Source organism: Pyrgilauda ruficollis, unplaced genomic scaffold, assembly GCF_017590135.1.
Source record: "Pyrgilauda ruficollis isolate IOZ18807 unplaced genomic scaffold, ASM1759013v1 scaffold39, whole genome shotgun sequence".
Lineage (NCBI taxonomy): Eukaryota > Metazoa > Chordata > Aves > Passeriformes > Passeridae > Pyrgilauda > Pyrgilauda ruficollis.
The window spans coordinates 4,738,971-4,759,442 of NW_024525378.1; the positions used below are offsets into that span (position 1 = coordinate 4,738,971).

At 48.9% G+C, this 20,472-nt stretch overlaps 1 protein-coding gene across 1 annotated transcript in view; it reads right to left on the minus strand.

Moving 5' to 3' along the window:
• The window catches only part of MEGF6 (multiple EGF like domains 6), a 43,592-nt gene extending 24,435 nt beyond the window's left edge, over window positions 1–19,157 (minus strand). The window contains exons 1-5 of the mRNA XM_041476553.1: window positions 18,998–19,157; window positions 11,670–11,792; window positions 3,584–3,709; window positions 2,739–2,861; window positions 1,603–1,725 (exon numbers count right to left, since the gene is read on the minus strand). Coding sequence (XP_041332487.1) covers window positions 1,603–1,725; window positions 2,739–2,861; window positions 3,584–3,709; window positions 11,670–11,792; window positions 18,998–19,139 — 637 coding nt within the window. The 5' untranslated portion in view covers window positions 19,140–19,157. The remainder of the gene's footprint in view (window positions 1–1,602; window positions 1,726–2,738; window positions 2,862–3,583; window positions 3,710–11,669; window positions 11,793–18,997) is intronic.
• Window positions 19,158–20,472: the final 1,315 nt, after the last annotated feature.

The window sequence follows — 20,472 nt, forward strand, 5'->3', positions numbered from 1 at the left end:
TTCGTGCATTCAGAACCAAGGAGGATGAAAGAAAGGGAGCTTGATGCTTCCCAATGGATCTGTGCTTGTCAAAAACAAAAGCTGTGCCACAGTGGAAGACTCTTTCCAGATTTCACAACGTGATTTTCATCCCTCCCTTCTCTTTTCTTACTAAAGCAGCACAAAACAGGGTTTTGCCTAAAAGAAATGTGCTAGGAAGGGCAGGGAGAAACCTTTCCTGTGGAAAGGCTGCTTTGCTGACCCCAGGGCAATGTCAGTGTCATGGTGTGAGACTGGCTGTGTCCCTAAGAAGAAAGATATGTACATAATCAGGCTCTTCAACCTCATGTCACCATCCTGGTGCCCCATATTGCTCTGTTTGATGCCTTTCAAGACCCGTTTGTGGCCTGCAAAGCCTTGCCCTCCTAGCCTTGCCAAGCTCCAGCAGCTGCACAAGGAGACCCTCACAGCACCCAGCAGCACCAGCTGCCAGCACTGGGACTGCCACGATGGCTGTCATCTGTCACAGGCTGGTGGCTCTGGCTCAGCCTGGCCCTGCTGGGGTGCAGCAGCTGCACGAAGCTGTGAGGACAGTCTGGCTTACTCTTGCATCACAGAGTTTATTTCTTTCCTTGATGGGAGCAGATGTGATCCCTTCTCTGGCTCAATTCCTCCAGTGACACATCTGCAGCTGACTGAGCCTGTCCAGCAGAGTCCCCAAGAGCAGAAGTTGGCTTATTTGAAGCCAAATGGCTCCAAATCAATTGCCTTAACCAGCTAAAGTGGCTTTTGTGGTGACTTTAAAGACCAGAGCAAGATTTTTATCTTGGTGGGGGAGTAAACAGCCTCAAAACTGCTTGTGAAATCCTTCAGCAGAGATTGCCACAGCTTGGCCCTGGCAATTCCCAGAGGGCAGTGACAAACATGTGCCTGCAGCAGCCCAGGTGTGCCCTGTCCTGCTGGGCAGGGCTGAGTGTTGGAACCCTGGTCACTGAGAATTTCAGACTTTCTGTGCTGACAGGCCCTGACCCCCAGGAGAACACTGCGTTGACCTGGGGCCTTGGAGAAGCTTCCAAAATGGAATGATGGAACTGGGATTGTGTGTGTGGAGTTTGGATAGAAGGGTTTTCCACCACAGGGTGGAAAACTCAGAGTTTGAGGTTTTAGAATATAGCAATATATATAGAGCAAGATGGAGGTTTTAAGGTGGAAGGTGGTCCTTCTTCTTCTCCTACTTCTTCACCTTCTTCTTCTCCTTCTTCTTCACCTTCTTCTCCTTCTTTTTCACCTTCTTCTCCATGGGTTTGGGTGGTTTTGTGTAATTGGATAAAAAAGTTCTCATTGCAGGCCACGGGTGGTTGGTTATTGGGTTAAAAGTAAAAATAATTTAGGTGTCATTTCTTAATTGGACAGTTTATCCTTAAAAGGACTTGTAGAAAGAGAGGGGGCTCAATTTTTACTTTGTTGGAGTTAAGTACTGCAGAACTCATAGTTTGTGAGACTGTAAAGTAGATAAGAGCTAATAAACATCTGAGTCCCAACAAGCAATACCATCTCACACATTTAATCCTGACCTTGGCAGAAAAGAAATGAAGACATGACGGCTGAGCCCGCAGTACTCACGGTAGCAGCGCTTGCCATCCGCGCCCAGCTCGTAGCCCGGGTTACAGGTGCACTTGAAGGAGCCCCGGGTGTTGAGGCACTGGTGTGCACACATGGCCAGCCCTGTCAGGCACTCGTTCACATCTGGGAGAGGGAGAAAGCCCAAGATAAGTAGGCTGAATTTTAAACATCCTTCCAAAGGACTGTTGTTATGGTATTTGAGTTCTGCACTGGTTTCTTGCAGCCTGAACTCTTCCTTGGGGTCCAGACCAATGAAGACACAGAGTTAAGAGTTTGGAATTGCTGTAAAGCTTCCCAGGAGATGGGGACACAACAGTGGGACATTCACAGAATCACAAAATCAATTAGGCTGGAAAAGACCTTTGAGATCATCAAGTCCAACCTTTGACCTAAAACTACCTTGTCACCAGACCACAGTACCCAGTGCCACATGCAGTTTATTCTTAAAAAAAGAATAAAAGACTCCACCACCTCCTTGGACAGCCCATTCCAACGCCTGATCCTCCTTTCAGGGAAGGACTTCCCCCTAATGCCCAGCCTAAATCTCCCCTGGAGCAGCTCTGTTGTTGCAGACAGCTCCAGCAGGGCTCTTGCACAGACACCACCTGAGCCACCCAAGGGAAGGCATGTGTGGCAGTCTGGGATTTTCTGGAAAAATCCCCTTGTCCAGGATTCTTCTCCTGGGAAGCTGAGAAGCCTCAGAGAAAAAAGGAAAACAATATTATCTCATTTGCTTCCCCTGTGTTTTGCTGCTTTGGAATGTGGTTGGAGATTGTTTATCCAATAGGTGATTGTTTCATTGGTTTCATGTGAATTGTTTTGACTCAATGGCCAGCCAGGGTCAAGCTGTGTCAGGACTCTGGAAAGAGTCACAAGTTTTTCATTAGTGTCTTTTCTTTCTGTCTGTATCCTTTCTGTATCCTTTATTATATTTAGTATTCTTTAATATAATATAGATAATAAAAGAATAAATTATCCTTCTAAGAACATGGAGTCAGAACCATCCTTCCTTCCTTCATCTGCGAACCCCGCAAATACAAGCGGCATGTCCTTCCCTCCGCTCTGTTCCCACTGAGCACTCCCTGACCCACCAGACACAGAGCTTTTCCTGCAGGGGAGCTCTGCAGGGCACTCACCTTGGCAGGCCTTGCCATCAGGGGCCAGCAGGTAGCCGGGGTGGCACTCGCAGCGGGCGCGGCCGCGGTGGCTGTGGCAGCGATGCATGCAGCCCCCGTTCCTGTCAGAGCACGGGTTCCTCACTGCAGGCAGAGCACAGAGCCGGGTCACCCCACACGGATCCTGCACACAGCAGCAGGAAAGCCTGCAGTCTGTGTGAATCCCAGGCAGAAAATCCCTGTACACGCTGTGAGGTGCTGCAGAAGGCTGGCATTAAGCTGGGTAAAACCCTGCCAGAGAAGCTTGGCATGGGCACATCCCTCTGCAGAGATTACACAGCAAGTGCTGGCAGCTTGCTCCAAATACTCCTACCCAGAGTTTTGCCAATCTCTGACCTGCCCCAGGACCAGGACAGATGCTCCAAACCTCTCTGACTGCTGGTTTTTTACATCCCAGTTGTTTCTTTTGCTGTAGCAACTTCACAGCTCAGGATTTCCCTCCTTCCTGCCTTTTGAATGCCAACTGCCATGAACGAGAACAACCTTGTGTTCTGTCCCCTTCAGCTTCTCTCCCTCCTGAGCCAGGAGCAGGTCAGCCAGACAGGGAGAAGATCCCACCCCACTGCCACACTCTGCTGTCCCTCCCCTCCCAAAGTGCCTGTGCCTTCATACAGTTTCATTTTTGTTGGCTACAACTCCTCCAGCTCTTCCCATCCCTTGGAACAAACCACAGGACATGTCCATGACAACCAAACACACAGAGTTTTTACTGGAAATCCCCCAGTCTGATCTGCTGGACATCTGAGCATCCCCATCCCCACAGCTCCCAGCTGGAATCCCTGGCTCCCCAGCCCCCCAGGACTCACGGATGCAGCGTTTGCCATCCTCGTGCAGCTGGTGGTTGTGCCTGCACTGGCAGCGGTGCTGGGCCAGGGTCACCTGCACACAGTCGTGCTCGCAGCCACCGTTGTTCAGGGCACACGAGTTCAGAGCTGCAAGGGGACACAAGGTTTGGCACAAAAGGAGTTTGGGTTGTTGTTATCCTATTATATCCTATTATATTATATCCTATTATATCCTATTATATTATATTATATTAAAAATGCTATACTAAACCTATACTAAAAATAACAGAGAAATTATATAGGCAGAAAGCTAGAAAGGAATGAATAATAAAGACCCGTGACTCTCAGAACCTCGACACAGCTGGACCATGATTGGGCATCCAGTGAAAACAACTCACATGGACCAACCAAAGGTGCACTATGCTACACTAAAGCTATACTAAAAAGAACAGAGAAATGATACAGGCAGAAAGCTAGAAAGGAATGAATAATAAAAACCTATGACTCTCAGAACCTTGACACAGCTGGACCATGATTGGGCATCCAGTGAAAACAACTCACATGGACCAACCAAAGGTGCACCTGTTGCATTCCACACCAGCAGATAATTATTATTTTTCTTTTCTTCTGAGGCTTCTCAGCTTCTCAGGAGAAAAAATCCTGGCAAAGGATTTTTCAGAAAATATGACAGTGACATTTGGGTGGCACCTGGGGACACAGGGACACAGGTTTGGCACCTGCATGAGGGAAGGGCAGACTGCCCACCCTTAAAGCTGGTGTGAATTTAAGATTGGAGCACATTCAGTGACAAGTTCACCACCAACCTGATGAGCCAGGAGGGTGTTAAGTGGGAGATGCAGCTGCAAAAGCCTGTGGGCAGTGCAGGAGAGGCCACCCAGCTCCGTGCCAGGTGGGCACCCTGCTCTTTCAAGGCAACATCAGCTCAGCAGTGTTGGGCAGAATAAAAGCTGGTGACCCACCACCTCCCATTCCAACGCCTGATCCCCCTTTCGGGGAAGAACTTCTCCCTAACCAGCCTAAATCTCCCCTTAAAATGGCTCTTTCCCACCATAAGAGGTCTCCCCGAAGGTGATTGCAGGACACAGGGAGCTGGGTCAGGTCCTGTCCAGCACTACATGGGAGGGAAGCATGTTTCCTGCCAGGCATCCGCCCTCTCAAAGGGCGCCGTGTCAGCAGCCAGGCTCTGTGCTGCTCCTGAAATTCCCATCCTTTAGTGCCAGGACAGTCCCTGCAGGTGCAGAGGAACAGCTGCCTCAAGCCATTACTGCTGAGAGAGTTGTGCTCAGGCACATGCAGGTTTTCCTGTAAAAAAACCCGAGTTTCTGGCTCTGGGATGTGCAAAAGTCACCGAGGCCCAGCAGGTTGTGGGAACACTCAGGGGAAAATGTTTTAAGATGCATCCTGTGTGCCCATAGCTGGGCCAGGTGTAATAACCCCCAGCTCAGGGCTCTGAGCAGATTTCTGTGTGGAACCCGAGGCACGTGGGGTCCCTGCTGCTGTGAGCAGCAGTGTCACCCAGACAGAGCACACAGAGACACAGCAGCTCGATTTCATCCTCAGCACAGGCAGGACTGGGAATTGAGCTTCCAAACTGGAGTTCCTGGCCGTGCCACAGCTCTTCTGTGTGGCCTTGCACAAGCAGATTCCAAGCAGTCAGGAAACAGAAGGTTTTGCGTGAGCTACAGCATAAAACATACCCATGACCATCTCTCCCCAGACTGATCCTTCAGGTGATCACAGTGCCCTCCACAACCTCAGAGCTCTGGAAGCAGGAGGGCCTGGAAAGCAGCAGCCAGCAGAAGCAACACGCCTCTGAATCCCAAGGCAAGCTGGGTCCTTGCTCTTGTACATGAGTGAAAGCAAATCTTTGGCTGAGGACAAAAACTGGAGCTCCTGGCCGTGCCACAGCTCTTCTGTGTGGCCTTGCACAAGCAGATTGCAAACAGTCAGGAAACAGGAGGTTTTGCCTGGGCTACGGCACAAAACAGACCCCGTGACCCAGCACGTGGACTCCTCACAAGCCTGCTATCATTAATCAGCTGGGAACATCATTAATCAGCCCCCTCCTCCTCCTGTTCCTGTAACTGGGATGTCTCTGCAGGATCAGCAGAGGAGAGGGATGTTTAACTGGGGTGGGAGCACCTTGTGAGCAGCCAGGGCAATGTCAGAAGTTTCATTTTTATTGCTGCTCTCCAGGACCATCAACCTCAGATCCAGGAGGAATTTGAGCTGGGAAACTAAACAGGGAAGGACTTTCTGGAGCTGGATTCATGGACTCTGGTACAGAAGTCATTGTGGGATGATGACATGCCTCCAAAGCCATACAAGTCCCCTCTTGGAGCACTGGATGTCTCCTGAGTTAACCCACCCAACTCGTTATGCACTGAGCTCCTCCAAAGAGAGCTGTCTCTTATGAGAATTGGGAAATTGGTCTTTAAACTCTGTTCTGTCTCTCAGGAGCCACCAAAGTGTCACAACCCACTGGGCTGGTGGAACAAGGCTGGAGCTGGCCCCGGCCCAGGATGGAAACCCAGCCCTGGCTGCCTTAAGCTGAGCAGAACCATCAGCTCTGGTCTCACACGTTTCTGACCTATTTTTCAAACTCCAGAATAAACTCATGTGCTGGCTCAGAGGAATCTTACAGGAAAGCTAAAAATATCTCTAATGAAAACCATCTCTCCCCAGACTGATCCTTCAGGTGATCACAGTGCCCTCCACAACCTCCAGAGCTCTGGAAGCAGGAGAGCCTGGAAAGCAGCTGCCAGCAGAAGTCTCTGCTTGCAACACACCTCTGAATCCCAAGGCAAGCTGGATCCTTTCTCTTATACATTAGTGAAAACAAATATTTGGCTCAGGACAAAAATAAAGGCAAGAAAAATATATATATATATTCATTTTTTTCTGCACACCCTTCCCCTAAAAAAAAAAAAAAAAAAAAGCTTTGACTCAGAGCTGAGGATCACTCTCATTCCAAATGTTAAAATAACTCAACTTTTCATTTTATGCCTCTAATTAGCTAAACAACATTTGGGGGAATAAAAGCTGCTTGACAGGGTCAAGATTTTGCCATACAAATCATAAGGCTGGAGCAAGAACTTGGGGTTTATGCTAGTTGTGCTGGCATTGTTTCCTTTAGTCCATTTGGAAGAAAACAACAGAAATACTTAACGTTCCTGAAAAGCTCTGGGTCAGAGTTACACTACTCAAGCTCTAGCAGAGATGGGTGGTCATTTAAAAATATTCTAATAAATTTAAGTGTTTAATAACATATATTCAAAAATAGCCATAAATAATGTGCTTGTTGGAGAGCCTTTTTGTTAAAGTAAAAAAAGAAAACAAGTCAAACAATGCTGATGCCTGCCAAAACATTCCTTCATCTGGGAAAAGCACTGGGCCAACATGGAACAAGCCAATGCATCTTGTGTCTAAAATAACCTCCCAGGATGCAGTTATTCAGATGAATTTGAAGTTGAAATAACAGCCTCCTTGCACACTCCTAAAAAAAATCCAAAGTCTGGGTTCCTAGGTGCAAGATTTCAGGAGAGAGAGCCCGTGTGAGGCTGGGTCTCCTCAGCTGGCTCCTCACAATCACAGCCAGCAGACCTCGCTGCTGGCCTTGTTTTAATTACTGCTCGGGGTTTTTATTCTGTTTACAGAACCACTCTAAAAATATTTCCATTCCCAGATGCTCTGCCGAGCTTAACATTTCTGTGACAAGGCTGCCAAGCCCAGTGTCATCCTGTACATCACACAGATTTTTGTAATTACAGCTCAGACAGATTTTCCACAGATGATATTTCATTGTCTGAGAGAGGGAGGTTCCTTCCAGCCCCGCTGTCTGAGGGGAGTGCAGTGCTGCTGGAAGATGCTGCTCCCAGATTCTGACCCTCTCAGGCCTGGGAAATGGATAAAGAGGGATGGAAAGGAGATTTTTGCTGCTGATTACACCCGGGAAGTGGATTTGTGCAGCAGCAGCCTAGCACAGCAATTGATTTAATACCTGATCTCTGCACCCTCCAGCTTCCCTTCTGACTTTTCATCTCTCTTCTCACTTCTCCTCTTCCCTCCCTCTCACCTTCCCTTCAGACACAAGTGATTTGCCATCAGAAGCAGAGAGCTGATACCCAAAGAGTGACTGTGAGCAGCTGTGACTAGAACTGAGCAGGATATTCCTCCTGCAGCATCACACAAACCCCCAGCAATTCTAAGAAAAGGCTGAAAAATGTGTGACTGGGCAAAGAAAAGATCAAATTCCCTAAAATGTGCGAGTTGTCTGCAAAGTGGAAAGCCCCACCAAGCACACGTGGTCCCTGCACACACAGTTCAAGCCCACACAAACCTCCTGGCATGGTCCTTCTGTTCATTATATCACCCCTATCACTGAGATTTCTCCATTTGAAGTTCTCCTAATACAAACAGGGCTCCATCATGTAATCCCTAGCTGATTTCTCCAGACCTCAGACAACTTCCAGAAACATGTTGTGTGTTAATCCAGACCATCTCCCTGCTCCTCAGGCCAACAAAAGCAATTGGCTCCCATTAAACCCCTCAGCCTCAGCCTGGCCTGCATCCCTCTGCTGAAACAGTGGAGAAGGACCTGGAGATGTCAGCTTCCTGCCTCCTGCCCATGTGGTTCTGATAAAGAAAGAGGTAATTTCAGGACGCCCAAGGCCTCTCTTTGTTCTGTTTCACTCGCAGTGGAAGCGGCTGCTCCTTTTCTCCCTCTCTCAGCAGCCATCGGAACAAAGACACAACAAAAGGATCCTGCACAAGGGAGCTGCAGAGCACCAGCTGAGAGCTGGGCACAGGAAAGGGGTTTTAAGCCACTTTTGTGCCCTCCTGAGTCACAGCCCCAGGTACCAGCTGACCCTTGGCCACGCTGCTTCATTGTGGGGGAATCGTGGAGCTCCATCTCAGCGCTGCTGATCCATCATCGGAGCCTTTGTGGGTTTTGTGGGGACCAGAAAGCATTTAAAGAATGAAATCTGTGATTTGACAACCCTTAAGGAGAAATTTGACTGCAAAGGCCTCTTTCTGTACCCAGAACACTCTCACTGGGGCAGTCAGGAGCTTCCTACCACCCAAAATTGGGCTTGTCCCAGCATGGAGCTGCGAGCTTCCCTCAGCAGAAGGACAAGGATGGATGGATGGATGGATGGATGGATGGATGGATGGATGGATGGATGGATGGATGGATGATGGATGGATGATGGATGGATGGATGCTCACTGTCTCCAGTTCCCTTCATTCCTGGACTATTCTCTATATCTAGTGGCAATATTTTGTGTTTTAGCAGCACAGAATCTCTACAGAGAATGAGAGGACATCCCAGCTTGAGGAGAAAAACAGCTTTGAGCAGTTAACCCCAAATCCCTCAGAACTGACCACAAGGCAACCTGGTGTCTGTGGGTACAACAGCACAGCCACAAACACCAGCAGAGGAGGCACCTCTGTGCCTTGCTCTGTTCTGAGCTTTTCTAAGGAAAAGATGTTCCACCCTCCTCACAACTGGGTCAGTACAGAGCTCTGTGAAGATGTGACATATACACATGGACAGGCACAAATCTGTAAAGAGAAAAAGCCACCAGCCCTGAAATGAGAAAGCCCCATTTTAGATTCATTTTAGAAACATTATGAGATAATTATGCAGTGAGAGGTTTTTATTTGCCCTGCCTGGTCTGCTTTGCTTTCCTGGGTGCTCTGGATCCCAGGGGTACCAGCACCACAAACTCACTGCAGATCCTGCAGGCTCCACTCCCCAAAGCTCCAGGAGCTGCCCCACTCACTCATGATCAGATTTCCTGAACAGAGACCTCTCACTTTTGGCAGATGAATTCCAGCACTGCACTTCATGGCTAATATTGGCTCACAAGTTTAATGCAAAGCAGGTTTGCAGCGCTGGGCACGGGCAGCAGGAGCGGGGCTGGATCCTGTGGGAATGCTCAGCTACACCAGCAGGGAAGCCTGGAGAGCGAAAGAAAATGATGAAAATTCCTCTTAAAGAAGATATTCCTCCATTTAGAGATGCATTTAATGCTTTCCCTGAGAACTGTTCCACCTTCTGGGGCTGCTGAGCACTCCTGTCCCACGTTTTGTTCCGCAAGGCACGGGCGGCTGCGGGGTTATTGTTGATTTTTTTGCCCCCAAAGGAGAGGAAAGATGAGAACTCTATATATATCAAAAGGCTAATTAATTACTTTATTATACTATATTATTCTATATTATATGACACAATGTTCATATTATTCTATTATATTATATTATTCTATTAAATTGTTATAATTAAATATTAATATATATTGTATTATATATATTATTATAACGTTATAATATTATACTATATAGTATATATTATATATTAAATATATTATCTAGTATATATTATAATTATCTATTATATATTATAATTATATTATTATATTAATTTATACTATTATATTATATAGTATCATATATTATATTATATTATATTATATTTATTATATTTATTATATTATATCATATTTATTCTATTATATTTAGATGTATATTACATTACATCTAAACTGAATCTGTTAAGCACCCAGCTCTGTACATAACTGTACTCTTTTTGTGACTGTCAGCCAACAGTCCAACACTTGGCCCTGATATGCCAAGGAAACAAAACACCATCACTTTGGGTAAACAAATCTCCATATTGCATTCTACTTTTGCACAAACACAAGCACAGCAAGTGAGATAAGAATTGTTTTTCCTTTCTCTGAGGTTCAGAGAATGTGAAACCCAGAAATATTCCTGGGAAGAATTGTGCCTTGCTTTTCTCCATGAGGAGAAATGCGGCTGCACAGGATCACTGCTCACCACAAGAAAGGGAGCAACATATCCCAGAGGCAATTAGGAGATGACAGACCACAGCACACTTACATGTGAGCAGCAGCAGCTCGTCACCCCGACACGAGTGTTGGAGTTCAGTGCTGGCTGCCAGGCTTGGCTTTGTCCCTTCTTTGCCATCTTTTTCCTTCTGGATTTTTTCCAGTGAAATATGGGGATCCTGCACCTTAAATCTCACTTGGTTGGGTGTCACTATGTACTGGAGGCAGCTGTGGCCAGATGTGTGTCAGTGCAGAGCTGGGCACGGTGGGTACAGCTTCCCTGGGTGGATTTTTCCTGCTCACATCACCATTCCCAACTGGAACACACAGGCAGACTCTGGAGCGTGACTGTGTTCTGAGAAAACTCTGCAAACACCATGGCCCGGGAATTTTTTCCACTTTTGAGGGATATGAAAATAATAGTGGAAAATGTGTCAAATGAAGCAGTGGTTTAATTAAAACAGCCACAGATGCTGGAGGCAGATTCCAAATTCCACTCTGAGCCTCCAGTCTGGGGCAGGCAGACAACAGCATTTCAAGGAATTGGCCTCAAAATCAGCTGCAGGGCAAACCTGGTGCCTGGATGGTGATGTTTGGACAAGCACCATCCAAGAGAGTACATGACCAGCATCCCAGAGAAGAAGGTTTTGGATTATTATGGCCACAGTTCCACACACAGCCACATTTACTGTCACTTGTCTGTCACACCTGCTGCCCAGTGAGAAAATACTGAAATTTTGAGGAAATACTGAGGTCAAAATGAAGCCTGACTTGAAATTCCTCATTATTTTTATTCATCTATCTGTTCTGAGAATGCCATATCTGATATATCCTGAATCAAAAGCAGAAGCATCAGAGCACTTGAGAGTTACTTCTCCTGAACCAGAGTAAACTCAGGGACAGCAAAACAGCCCCAGTTTTATGTGACCACATGGAAGAACAGCAAATGTTCTGAACCCAGGGATTCTCCTGAATCAGAATAAACTCAGGGACAGCAAAGCAGCCCCAGTTTTATGTTACCACATGGAAGAACAGCAAATATTCTGAACCCAGGGACAGAAACTGTGAGGGAAGACACAGAAACACAAAGGAACCCAAACCCATTATCTCACATTCAGGGCACAGAGAACGGGAGGGAGTGAGGAAATCAAGGTTTTCTGTTCACTGCCATGGATTTACCGGTAGGAAGAGGGCTGCAAGGAGAGATTGCCAAGGGCTTTGCAGGGCAGCCTTACCGAGGCAGGTCCTGCCGTCCGTGTGCAGGCGGAAGCCGGGCTGGCACTCGCAGTAGAAGGAGCCCAGGGTGTTCACACAGCGGTGCTGGCAGCCCCCGTTGTGCACCTGGCATTCGTCAACATCTGCAAAAAAAACCAAGGGGAAAGTGGGTAAAAATTTAGGCAAGTGCACGGGAGGGGGTCTGAGCTCAGGAATATTTATCCTCTGCTGCCCGACTCTGGATCTGAGGAATGAAAGCAAAGGGAACAAGATTGGCCATTTTGTTATGTTCGGTCAGTCAAGCTGTTTGTGAAATTCCAGGGACAAACTTGCAATCAGTGAACAACAACCACAAAAACCCAATTTGCTTTGTCAGCCAGCACAAACCATCCTCCTCTGATCACCTGCCAATGGTCACCTTTCCCACTGACTCCAGAACAATGGATTAAGTCATATTTTACACTTATACTTGCTTATCAAAGTCTCTGAGGCAGATTTCTCCCTGTGCCATGATCATAAACATGGAGATGATGAGGACAGGGCTGCACAGTTCCTTAATTCCTGCCATTTGTGGGTGTGCACAGCTGTGCACCTACACAACCTCTCAGACTGGGAAGGATCAGAGTGGGGAACCAGATCCCACTGCAGGAGCAGCAAAGCACCCAACCAGCCATTCCCTTCCCCACGGAGAGACAAACTTCAGCACCTTGGGTCTCTCCATTTGGGTTTCTCTTAGCAACTTCTTCACCTCCAGCTCCCCCAAACCCCTCCCAGCAAGGCCAGCCCTGAGCCAGCTCAGTTCCCATCCACGGCTGTTACTGAGAAGATAAAGAAACATTTCCTGAGTGAATCATGGCAGGGTGGGTCCCCGGCCGTGTCCTCACACGCCAGAGGTGCAGGAACGTGCCCAGTGCCCCAGCCCAGCTCTGCTTCTCCCACAGCTCCCACTGGGCAGGAAAAGGGCACCAAAAAAAAAAAGGAGCAGCACAGCCTCGGCTGAGCCAATTTTTATATTCGTCAGACTAATTGCCAAGAAAATCAGCCAGCAGCAAGGGAAGGTCTGGGTCAGGGGTGGAAGGGGAAGAGTGGGAAAGGTGACGCCTGTTTGAGTCTGAGCTCTGCAGTGGTAATACAAAATTACATACAAAATACAAATTACCTGCAAAAACAAAATCTTTTCTCAGAGCACTTTTCTTAGCAAGGCTTAAAACATTAAAAGCTAAAGCTCAGAGGTCATTAAAAACCCCTCCTCTGTCCCAGTGATTCCCAGGGAACCCCCAACCTTGTCTTGGGGTGTCCTGCTGCACTGGCCATGCTGGGCTCCTCCTGCAGAGCTCCCACTGCAGCTGTGGGCTCCCTCAACCCAGCAAAATGCTCATTTCTGTAGTGCCAGCCTTTTGCTTTATTCAGTGGACTGAGCCTTTTAGGAGGTTTTAGTATTTTCTTCCTGGTTTTTTTTTCCACGACACTTAATACTGAAAGAAAGGAAAATGAATAGATTTTTGAGGTGAAACATAAGCTTTGAGTGAGGCTCTGTGAAGAGTGAGCCAAAGCCAAAGTGGCTTTTCAAGGGGAAAAATGTGATGGCATGAGTCTGAGAGCTGGTCAAAGCAACCTAATTCTGATTAAATCATTTTCCTCTGCACACACTTGGGACACTGCAGAGCCATAGAGCCCCTGAGGCACTCCCTACTCATCTCTGTGGGCAGGATTAGCTATTAATACACAGAACTGGCTCTACTCAGCTCAGGAACAGGAAAACCGGGGTTTGGGAAGGTTTTATGCAGCATAATAAAGTTTTTTGGTCTGCATTTAAATGACTATTCCACTGCTTCCCTTCAACTCTAATCTGAAACTGTTGAGAATTCACTGTCCAAGAAACTTAGTGATGTGTTGAGTAAACTTCTTACTTTCACCCCATTACTCATACTCAGTGATTTTACATCTCTCTCCGTGGCTCCTCTTCCCTCTTTGTACTTTTCACCCTCTAAATCTCTGTGATTGCAGAGGGCTGTCCCCATCCCAACCCCCTCCTGGCTGGGGAGAGCGGCCATAAAATCACCTATCACCTTCCCTGCCACCCAGAGTCCCTCTTGGAGCCTCCCTGATCTCCTCTGCAGCACTAGGGAGATTTTGGGACACCCTGCACCGTGGTGTGACCAAAACAACACTGTCCCCAGGGGCAGATCCACCAGCCAAGCCTGCAGCAGCAGCACCTCCAGGACTGCCCGAGGCTCAAGCCAGTGAGTCAGCTGGGAATATGGACTGGTGTGGCATTCATTCTCTGAAAAAAATCCCTTTGCCCAGGATTTTTCTCCTGGGAAGCTGAGGATGCTCAGAGAAAAAGGAAAACAATTCTTGTCTCATTTGCTTCTCCTGTGTTGTGCTCATGTGGAATGTGTTTGGAGATTGTTCACCCACAGGTGATTGTTTCACTGCATTCTGCTGTGAGTTGTTTTCACTCTTTGGCCAGTCAGGGCCAAGCTGTGTCAGGACTCTGGAAACAGTCATGAGTTTCCTTCTTATATTTTTAACCTTCTGTAAGTATCCTTTCTGTATTCTTTAGTATAGTACAGTATTCTTTAATACAATACAGTATCACAAAATAATAAATTATCCTTCTGAGAACATGGAGTCAGAGTCATCATTCCTCCCTGCAAATACAACAGACTGGGAAGCAGCAGGAGCAGCTCTGGGAAGGCCAGGTTGGCCCTGGTGCAGGTGCTGGCAGCAGCACCACGAGCCCTACGTGACACCGCGAGCAGCGCTTCGTGGCACGCCGGGGTTCTTTTCCTACTGGAGAGCTGACAAAATCTGGTTGGAATTAACAATACCAAAGGAGAGCAAATGAGAAGCACACAGGCTTCTCTTCAGCTGACTCTGAGCAAGCCAGAGCCGTGCCAGGACAGGGTTTGCCAAGCCCTGCTCTGCATGCACGGGGCAGTGGGTACCAGGCAAAGCCAACTGAGGAGGAGCCCAAGGCAGCAAGGGCTGGGGATGGGGCTTGGATCAATGAGATAGCAGAAATATTGGTCCCTGCTGTGTAAGGAAACTGGAGTTCTGCAAGGAAGGCTCATCCCAGCCTCCTCCCTGAGCAGAAACAACCCCTGAAACCTCAGACACCTACAGGGACTAACACAGGGAACACAGCAATGAAAAACAGGGAAGGTGAACACAAACCCATAAAAAAGGTTTGGTTAGACACCTACATCAAGGACTAAGACAGGGAATACAGCAATGAAAAACTAGGAAGGTGAACATAAACCCATAAAAAAGGTTTGGTTAGACACCTACATGGACTAACACAGGTAATATGGCAATGAAAACCAGGGAAGGTGAACACAAAACCCAAAAAAAAGGTTTGGTTAGACACTTACATGGACTAACACAGCAAATACAGCAGTCAAACATACGGAGGATGAACACAAACCCAAAAAAAAGGTTTGGTTAGACACCCACATGAACTAACACAGGGAATACAGCAATCAAAAATAGGGAAGGTGAACACAAAACCAAAAAAAAAAGGGGGCACAGAGTGAGGAGATGGCTTAGGCTGGCTGCACTGCCTGAACACACACAGATCCTTCCAGAAGGAGTACTGATTTATCTCCAACAAGAGCTACACATCAGGGAGAAGAAAGTGGCAACAGCAGCTCTGCAAAGTATTAAATATTTGGTAGGGAGGCAGTTTATCTCCTTGCAGGGCTGAGGAGGAGGCGATGGAGCCCAGCTGGAAGCACAGGCAGGAGAACACTGGAGGTTTGCTCTGTCTGGCTGAGCAGCAGTGCCAGGCTCTAATCCCTGCAGCAATTAGCCTGGATTACAGAGCAGGGCTGCAGGGAAAAGGTTAATTAAAATCCACCACGATGAGCATGTGTGGGATTTAGTGACTTTATCTTTCCAGTACCAGTTTGTTGAAGATAATTCAGCAATTTCAAGGAGTAAAAAGACTGGATGGAGAGGACCCAACAGTCCCTGCTCGTGGGCAGGGGAGCACAGCCATCCCACATTATGGACACAGATTAGAATGAAAAAACCCTCTGCATTACTTCATTTTTTGCATGTGTCACACAGTCCCAACACGAATAACCTGAGGAATTCAGATATCCTGTTATTCCACACTCCCTGTGTGCAGACAAAGCAGCCATGGCAAGGTCCAGCACTGCAAGGAGGCCATGGGAGAGGACAATGCTTCATCTCCTCTCTGCTAGCCTGGAAGTTTTTTCCTCCTCTAGGCTGAGGAAGCACGGCTGGGCAATCAAAAGGCCATTTGGGGCAGTCAGAGCACCTCCACACCCTCAGCTTTCATCTCATCCTAAACCAGGCATTTGAGAAAGGCCTTGAAGAGATGCAGGGAATTATTGAGGCCAGAATTCCTTCCACTGCAGGTGGGAGATGCCCAGCACTTTCCCACACCACCTGTGCCATCCCAAAGGCACCTCAGGAATGGATGCATCGGCTTCAGAACAATCTGCTGCAGGGAAAACTCTGCTTTGCCTCAGTTCCTGGCTTTGTCCTCAGCTCACCTCTTCCTTCCCCCGAGCAGTGGGGTGGAAGAGTTGCCCAGCTCCCTCTTGTGCTCCCCTGAGTGCCTGGGGATGGGGCTGGAATCAGGAATTACTCAGCGTGGAGCAGAGGTGCACGCAGCAACAAGCACCTGGACTTGCTCTGGACTTGCTGCTGCTCTCACCCTCTCCAACCTTCTCTCATCACGGTTTTACCCCATTCCCTGTGCAGGCTGTCACTCTGAGTGAAAGATCTCCCTGTGCCACGCTGTGGATTCCCAGACACGGAGCTGGGAATGGAGCCCCTGTATCGGGGTAATTTTGCCTGACTGTGGGAAGGATGATGAGCAGGACTCCATGATATCAGAAGGCTAATTAATTACTTTATTATACTGTGTTATTCTCTACTATATTACATGATATTACACTACATCTACGCTGAAACTGAACAAGAACTCAGCTGAACAAAGTCTCGTGACTGTCTCCAGCCCGACCATCAGGACACAGCTTGCAGAGATTGGTCAAGAAAACAAAACACTCACACCAGAATCCAATTACCAAATCCCTCCAGGTAAACAATCTTCCATAATGCATTCTGCTTGTGCACAAGCACAGGGGCAGCAAATGAGATAAGAATTGTTCTGATCATTCTATTCTCTGCTTCTCCATGAAAAAAACCTGAGAGAGAGAATTGTCTCTCTGTTCAGAGAAGGTGAATCCCACACCCCCGGCTGGAAATGCTGTTGAAGGAGCTAATGGAACAGGATCAAACAACAGCTCTGCTGGTTTCTGGCAGCTTTAGAGAGGAAATCACAGCACCAGGCCCACCTCACTGTGGTGATGGATTGTGAGTCCCCAGCAGAGCACAAAGCCCCTCCTGTAGGGGTGGCTGTGCAAGGACACAACACCCAGCGCTGCCATCAGCCCCAGCAGAGCCTGTCTGCACACACGGGGCACATCAAGGCACCCCCGAGCTCAGTGACAGCCACTCCTCCTGCACAGGGGGGCTGCACAGGGCACCTCCTCCCTCTCCTGGCTCACGCAGAGCTGCCGGTGATGTGCACACAGCAGAGCTTTGTGCCTCGTGGCAGCTGCCTGCTGAGGGGACACGGCTGTGGGGACGTGCGTGCCGGCTGGGCAGATGGGAGCGGCAGGGAAAGCAGCACATGCACACCCTAAAAATCACACCGAGGCAACATCTGGGGCTATAAAAGCACACCAAGAGAACTCCTCAAAGAGAAGCTCAGGCAGCAAAGGAAAAATTAACCAAATTAAGCAAACGCATGGTGATACCAGTTCAGGGTGAGTCACGAGATGGATAAAAAACCCAAGAGAAAACCCCTCAGCTGTGCAGCCCAGAGGCACCAAGGATAAAGCCAAGCCTGCACAGAGCTACCTGTTCATGGAGCTGAGAGGAGCAGAAACAGGATCAGGATCCTCAGGATCTGAGGAATTCTGCACTAGGGAAGGGAAGGTTGGATCCAGCACAAAGCTGGATCTCAGGAGCTTGTCTTGGAGAGTTACTTTGAGCCAAAACAGTTGGATGGAGACAGCAAGCACAATGTGAGCCTGAGACAAACATCTGATCTATAAATAACAAAGCAGCAACTCGCCCCTTCCTGAAACTCTGGCACATCTCACAACTCTTCTGATATCACTGCTTGGGGCATTTATTTATTAGCATTATCCCAGGATGAGATAATGCATTCCTTGATGTCTACATTACGCCCAAGCATCCCAATTCTTCAGTGACCTTCACACATTCTCTATTATCTCCTAAATCCCCACAAGCTTTTCCTGCCGTGGAGGCAGCTGAGCACACCCAGAGGAGGAAGGGAGGGTGCAGAGGCAGAATTCACACCTGGCTCCGTGTCCCCATCTCCCAGCCCACGTGAGCCACGTGCAGTGGGAGCACCAAGGGCTCCCTCCCCTCCACCTGCTCCATGGGAAGTCTGGCCAAGCGCTTCCCACGCTGCAGCAGGCTGGGAATTGGCTTCCAAAGGACACTGAGGCTGAATGTTCCAGGGCAGTGATCCCTGACACGGCTTCTCTGCCTGCACCCCCTGGCTGTGCCCAGCTCTGCTGCTGCCAGAGGATTCCCCTTGCACAAACCCAACCCCAAATAACAGCGAGCCCTGTCCTGGGGGAGAATCTGCCGAGCAGCACTCACACAGCCCCAGCAACCCCACAGCCTCACCCAGAGAGAAAGGCACCATTCTTTCATGCTAAAAACATGAAAATTGCGCTTTTTGCCCTGGACTGAGGAGAGATCCTTGGGAGCTGGGGAAAAAAATTAATCTACATACCCTAGCAAAATGCATGCATTTGGCTTTTTAAGGAATGTGGCCCAGGAGCTATCTTTAACCCAGCTGGACAGCAACAGATGTGAAGAAACTCCTGTTTCTCTCCCCCTCTGCCAGAAGTGACTTTTCAGAGTAAGAAATGCACTGAAGAATAATAATAACAATAGCAATAGCAATAATACTACTACTACTAATAATAGCAATAATAATAACAATAATAACATCAGTATTAATAATAATACCAATAATAATAACAATAATAACATCCATAATAATAACAATAATAACATTAATAGCAATAATAATAATAATAATGTAAAAATAAATATAACAATAGAAAGCACAGGTACATATACACTATATACAGCCAGGTCACCAGTCTGTCACTTGGGTGGCACCAGCCTGGGACCTCCACGCTGCAGCTGGGGGGAATCCGGGGACAAACCCCTCGAGGCAGAGCCCTGCAGGGAGCCCCAGCCCGGTATCCAAAATCCGCCAAGAGCCCTGTTCTAAAGGGACCTTCCCCGGCCGCCCACGTACCTGGCCGCAGGTCGGGGTACCCCGCTCGCCCCAGGTAGCAGGGGTAGCAGCTCCTCCACAGGTACCGGTAGTGCTCGCCGGAGGAGCCCGGGATGCCGCTCAGGCAGCCCAGGCACCACAGCAGCGCCCAGGGCCGGCCCATGAGCGCGGCACGGAGCGGCACGGAGCGGGGATGGAGCGGGGACGGAGCGGGGATGGAGCGGGGATGGAGCGGGGACGGGGCAGGGCAGGAGGAGGGATGGAGCGGAACGGAGCGGGGACAGAATGCGGACGGAGCGGGGCAGAACGGGGCAGAACGGAACGGGATGGGGCAGAGATGGAACGGCACAGAGCGGGGACGGAGCGGGGATGGAGTGGGGACGGAGCGGGACACGGCAGAGAGGCAGCAGGGACGGAGCGGGACACGGCAGGGATGGAGCAGGGACGGAGCGGGACACGGCAGGGATGGAGCAGGCACGGGACGGGACACGGCAGGGATGGAGCAGGGACGGGACGGGACACGGCAGGGATGGAGCAGGCACGGGACGGGACACCGCAGGGATGGAGCAGGCAGGGGACGCGGGCGCAGCGCTCGCAGCTCGGAGCAGGGTGCGCGGGCGGTGCGGGCGGCTCAGCCGCGGGGCGGTCCCGCTCCGCCCCCGCTCCGCAGGTACCGCCGGGCCCGGGAGCGCCCCGATCCCCCCGGCATGGGGGGAGCTGTCCGGGCACCGCCGAGCGCTCTCGGGGCTGTCCCCGCGGGGAGAAACGCGACCCTCCCGCGGCCAGGGGGACACGGCTGCAGCCACCCGGGGCTGGGGCTGATCCTCCACCCTGAAACAAACCCGAGGGTTTGCCCCAAACCAGGCTGAGGAGGGATGGAAGGCAGGCGGGGGGGGGGGGCAGGATTTTCCCCTGGAGCACCAGGCTGGGGTTTGGGACATTGTTGAGTAGATATTTGAATAATTTAGTAATGTAATTTGTATTTTTTTTTAATTTTGTAAAGTTTAATTAATTATTTTTTTATGGTAGATAAATTGTTGTGAAATTTTTGTTTGTTACTGTTAGGAATTTTGTTTTGGTTTTAATTATGCCCTGCCAGCCCCAGGGCTCTGGTTGATCATCCACCCTGAAATAAACTTGTGGATTTGCCCCAAACCAGGCTGAGGAGGGATGGAAGGCAGGCAGGGGGGGTCAGGATTTTCCCCTGGAGCACCAGGCTGCTGTGGGGTTTGGGAAGTTAATTGAATAGATATTTGAATAATTTAGTAACGGGGTGGTTTTTTTTATTTATTTTTGTATTGTTTAATTAATTTTTCTTTTTTTAGTGGTAGATAAATTGTGAAATTTTTGTTTGCTATTGTTAGGAATTTTCTTTTGGTTTTGATTATGCCCCACTGGCCCCAGGCCTCGGGCTGATCCTCCGCTCTGAAATAAACTCGTGGATTTGCCCCAAACCAGGCTGAGGAGGGATGGAAGGCAGGCAGGGGGGTCAGGGT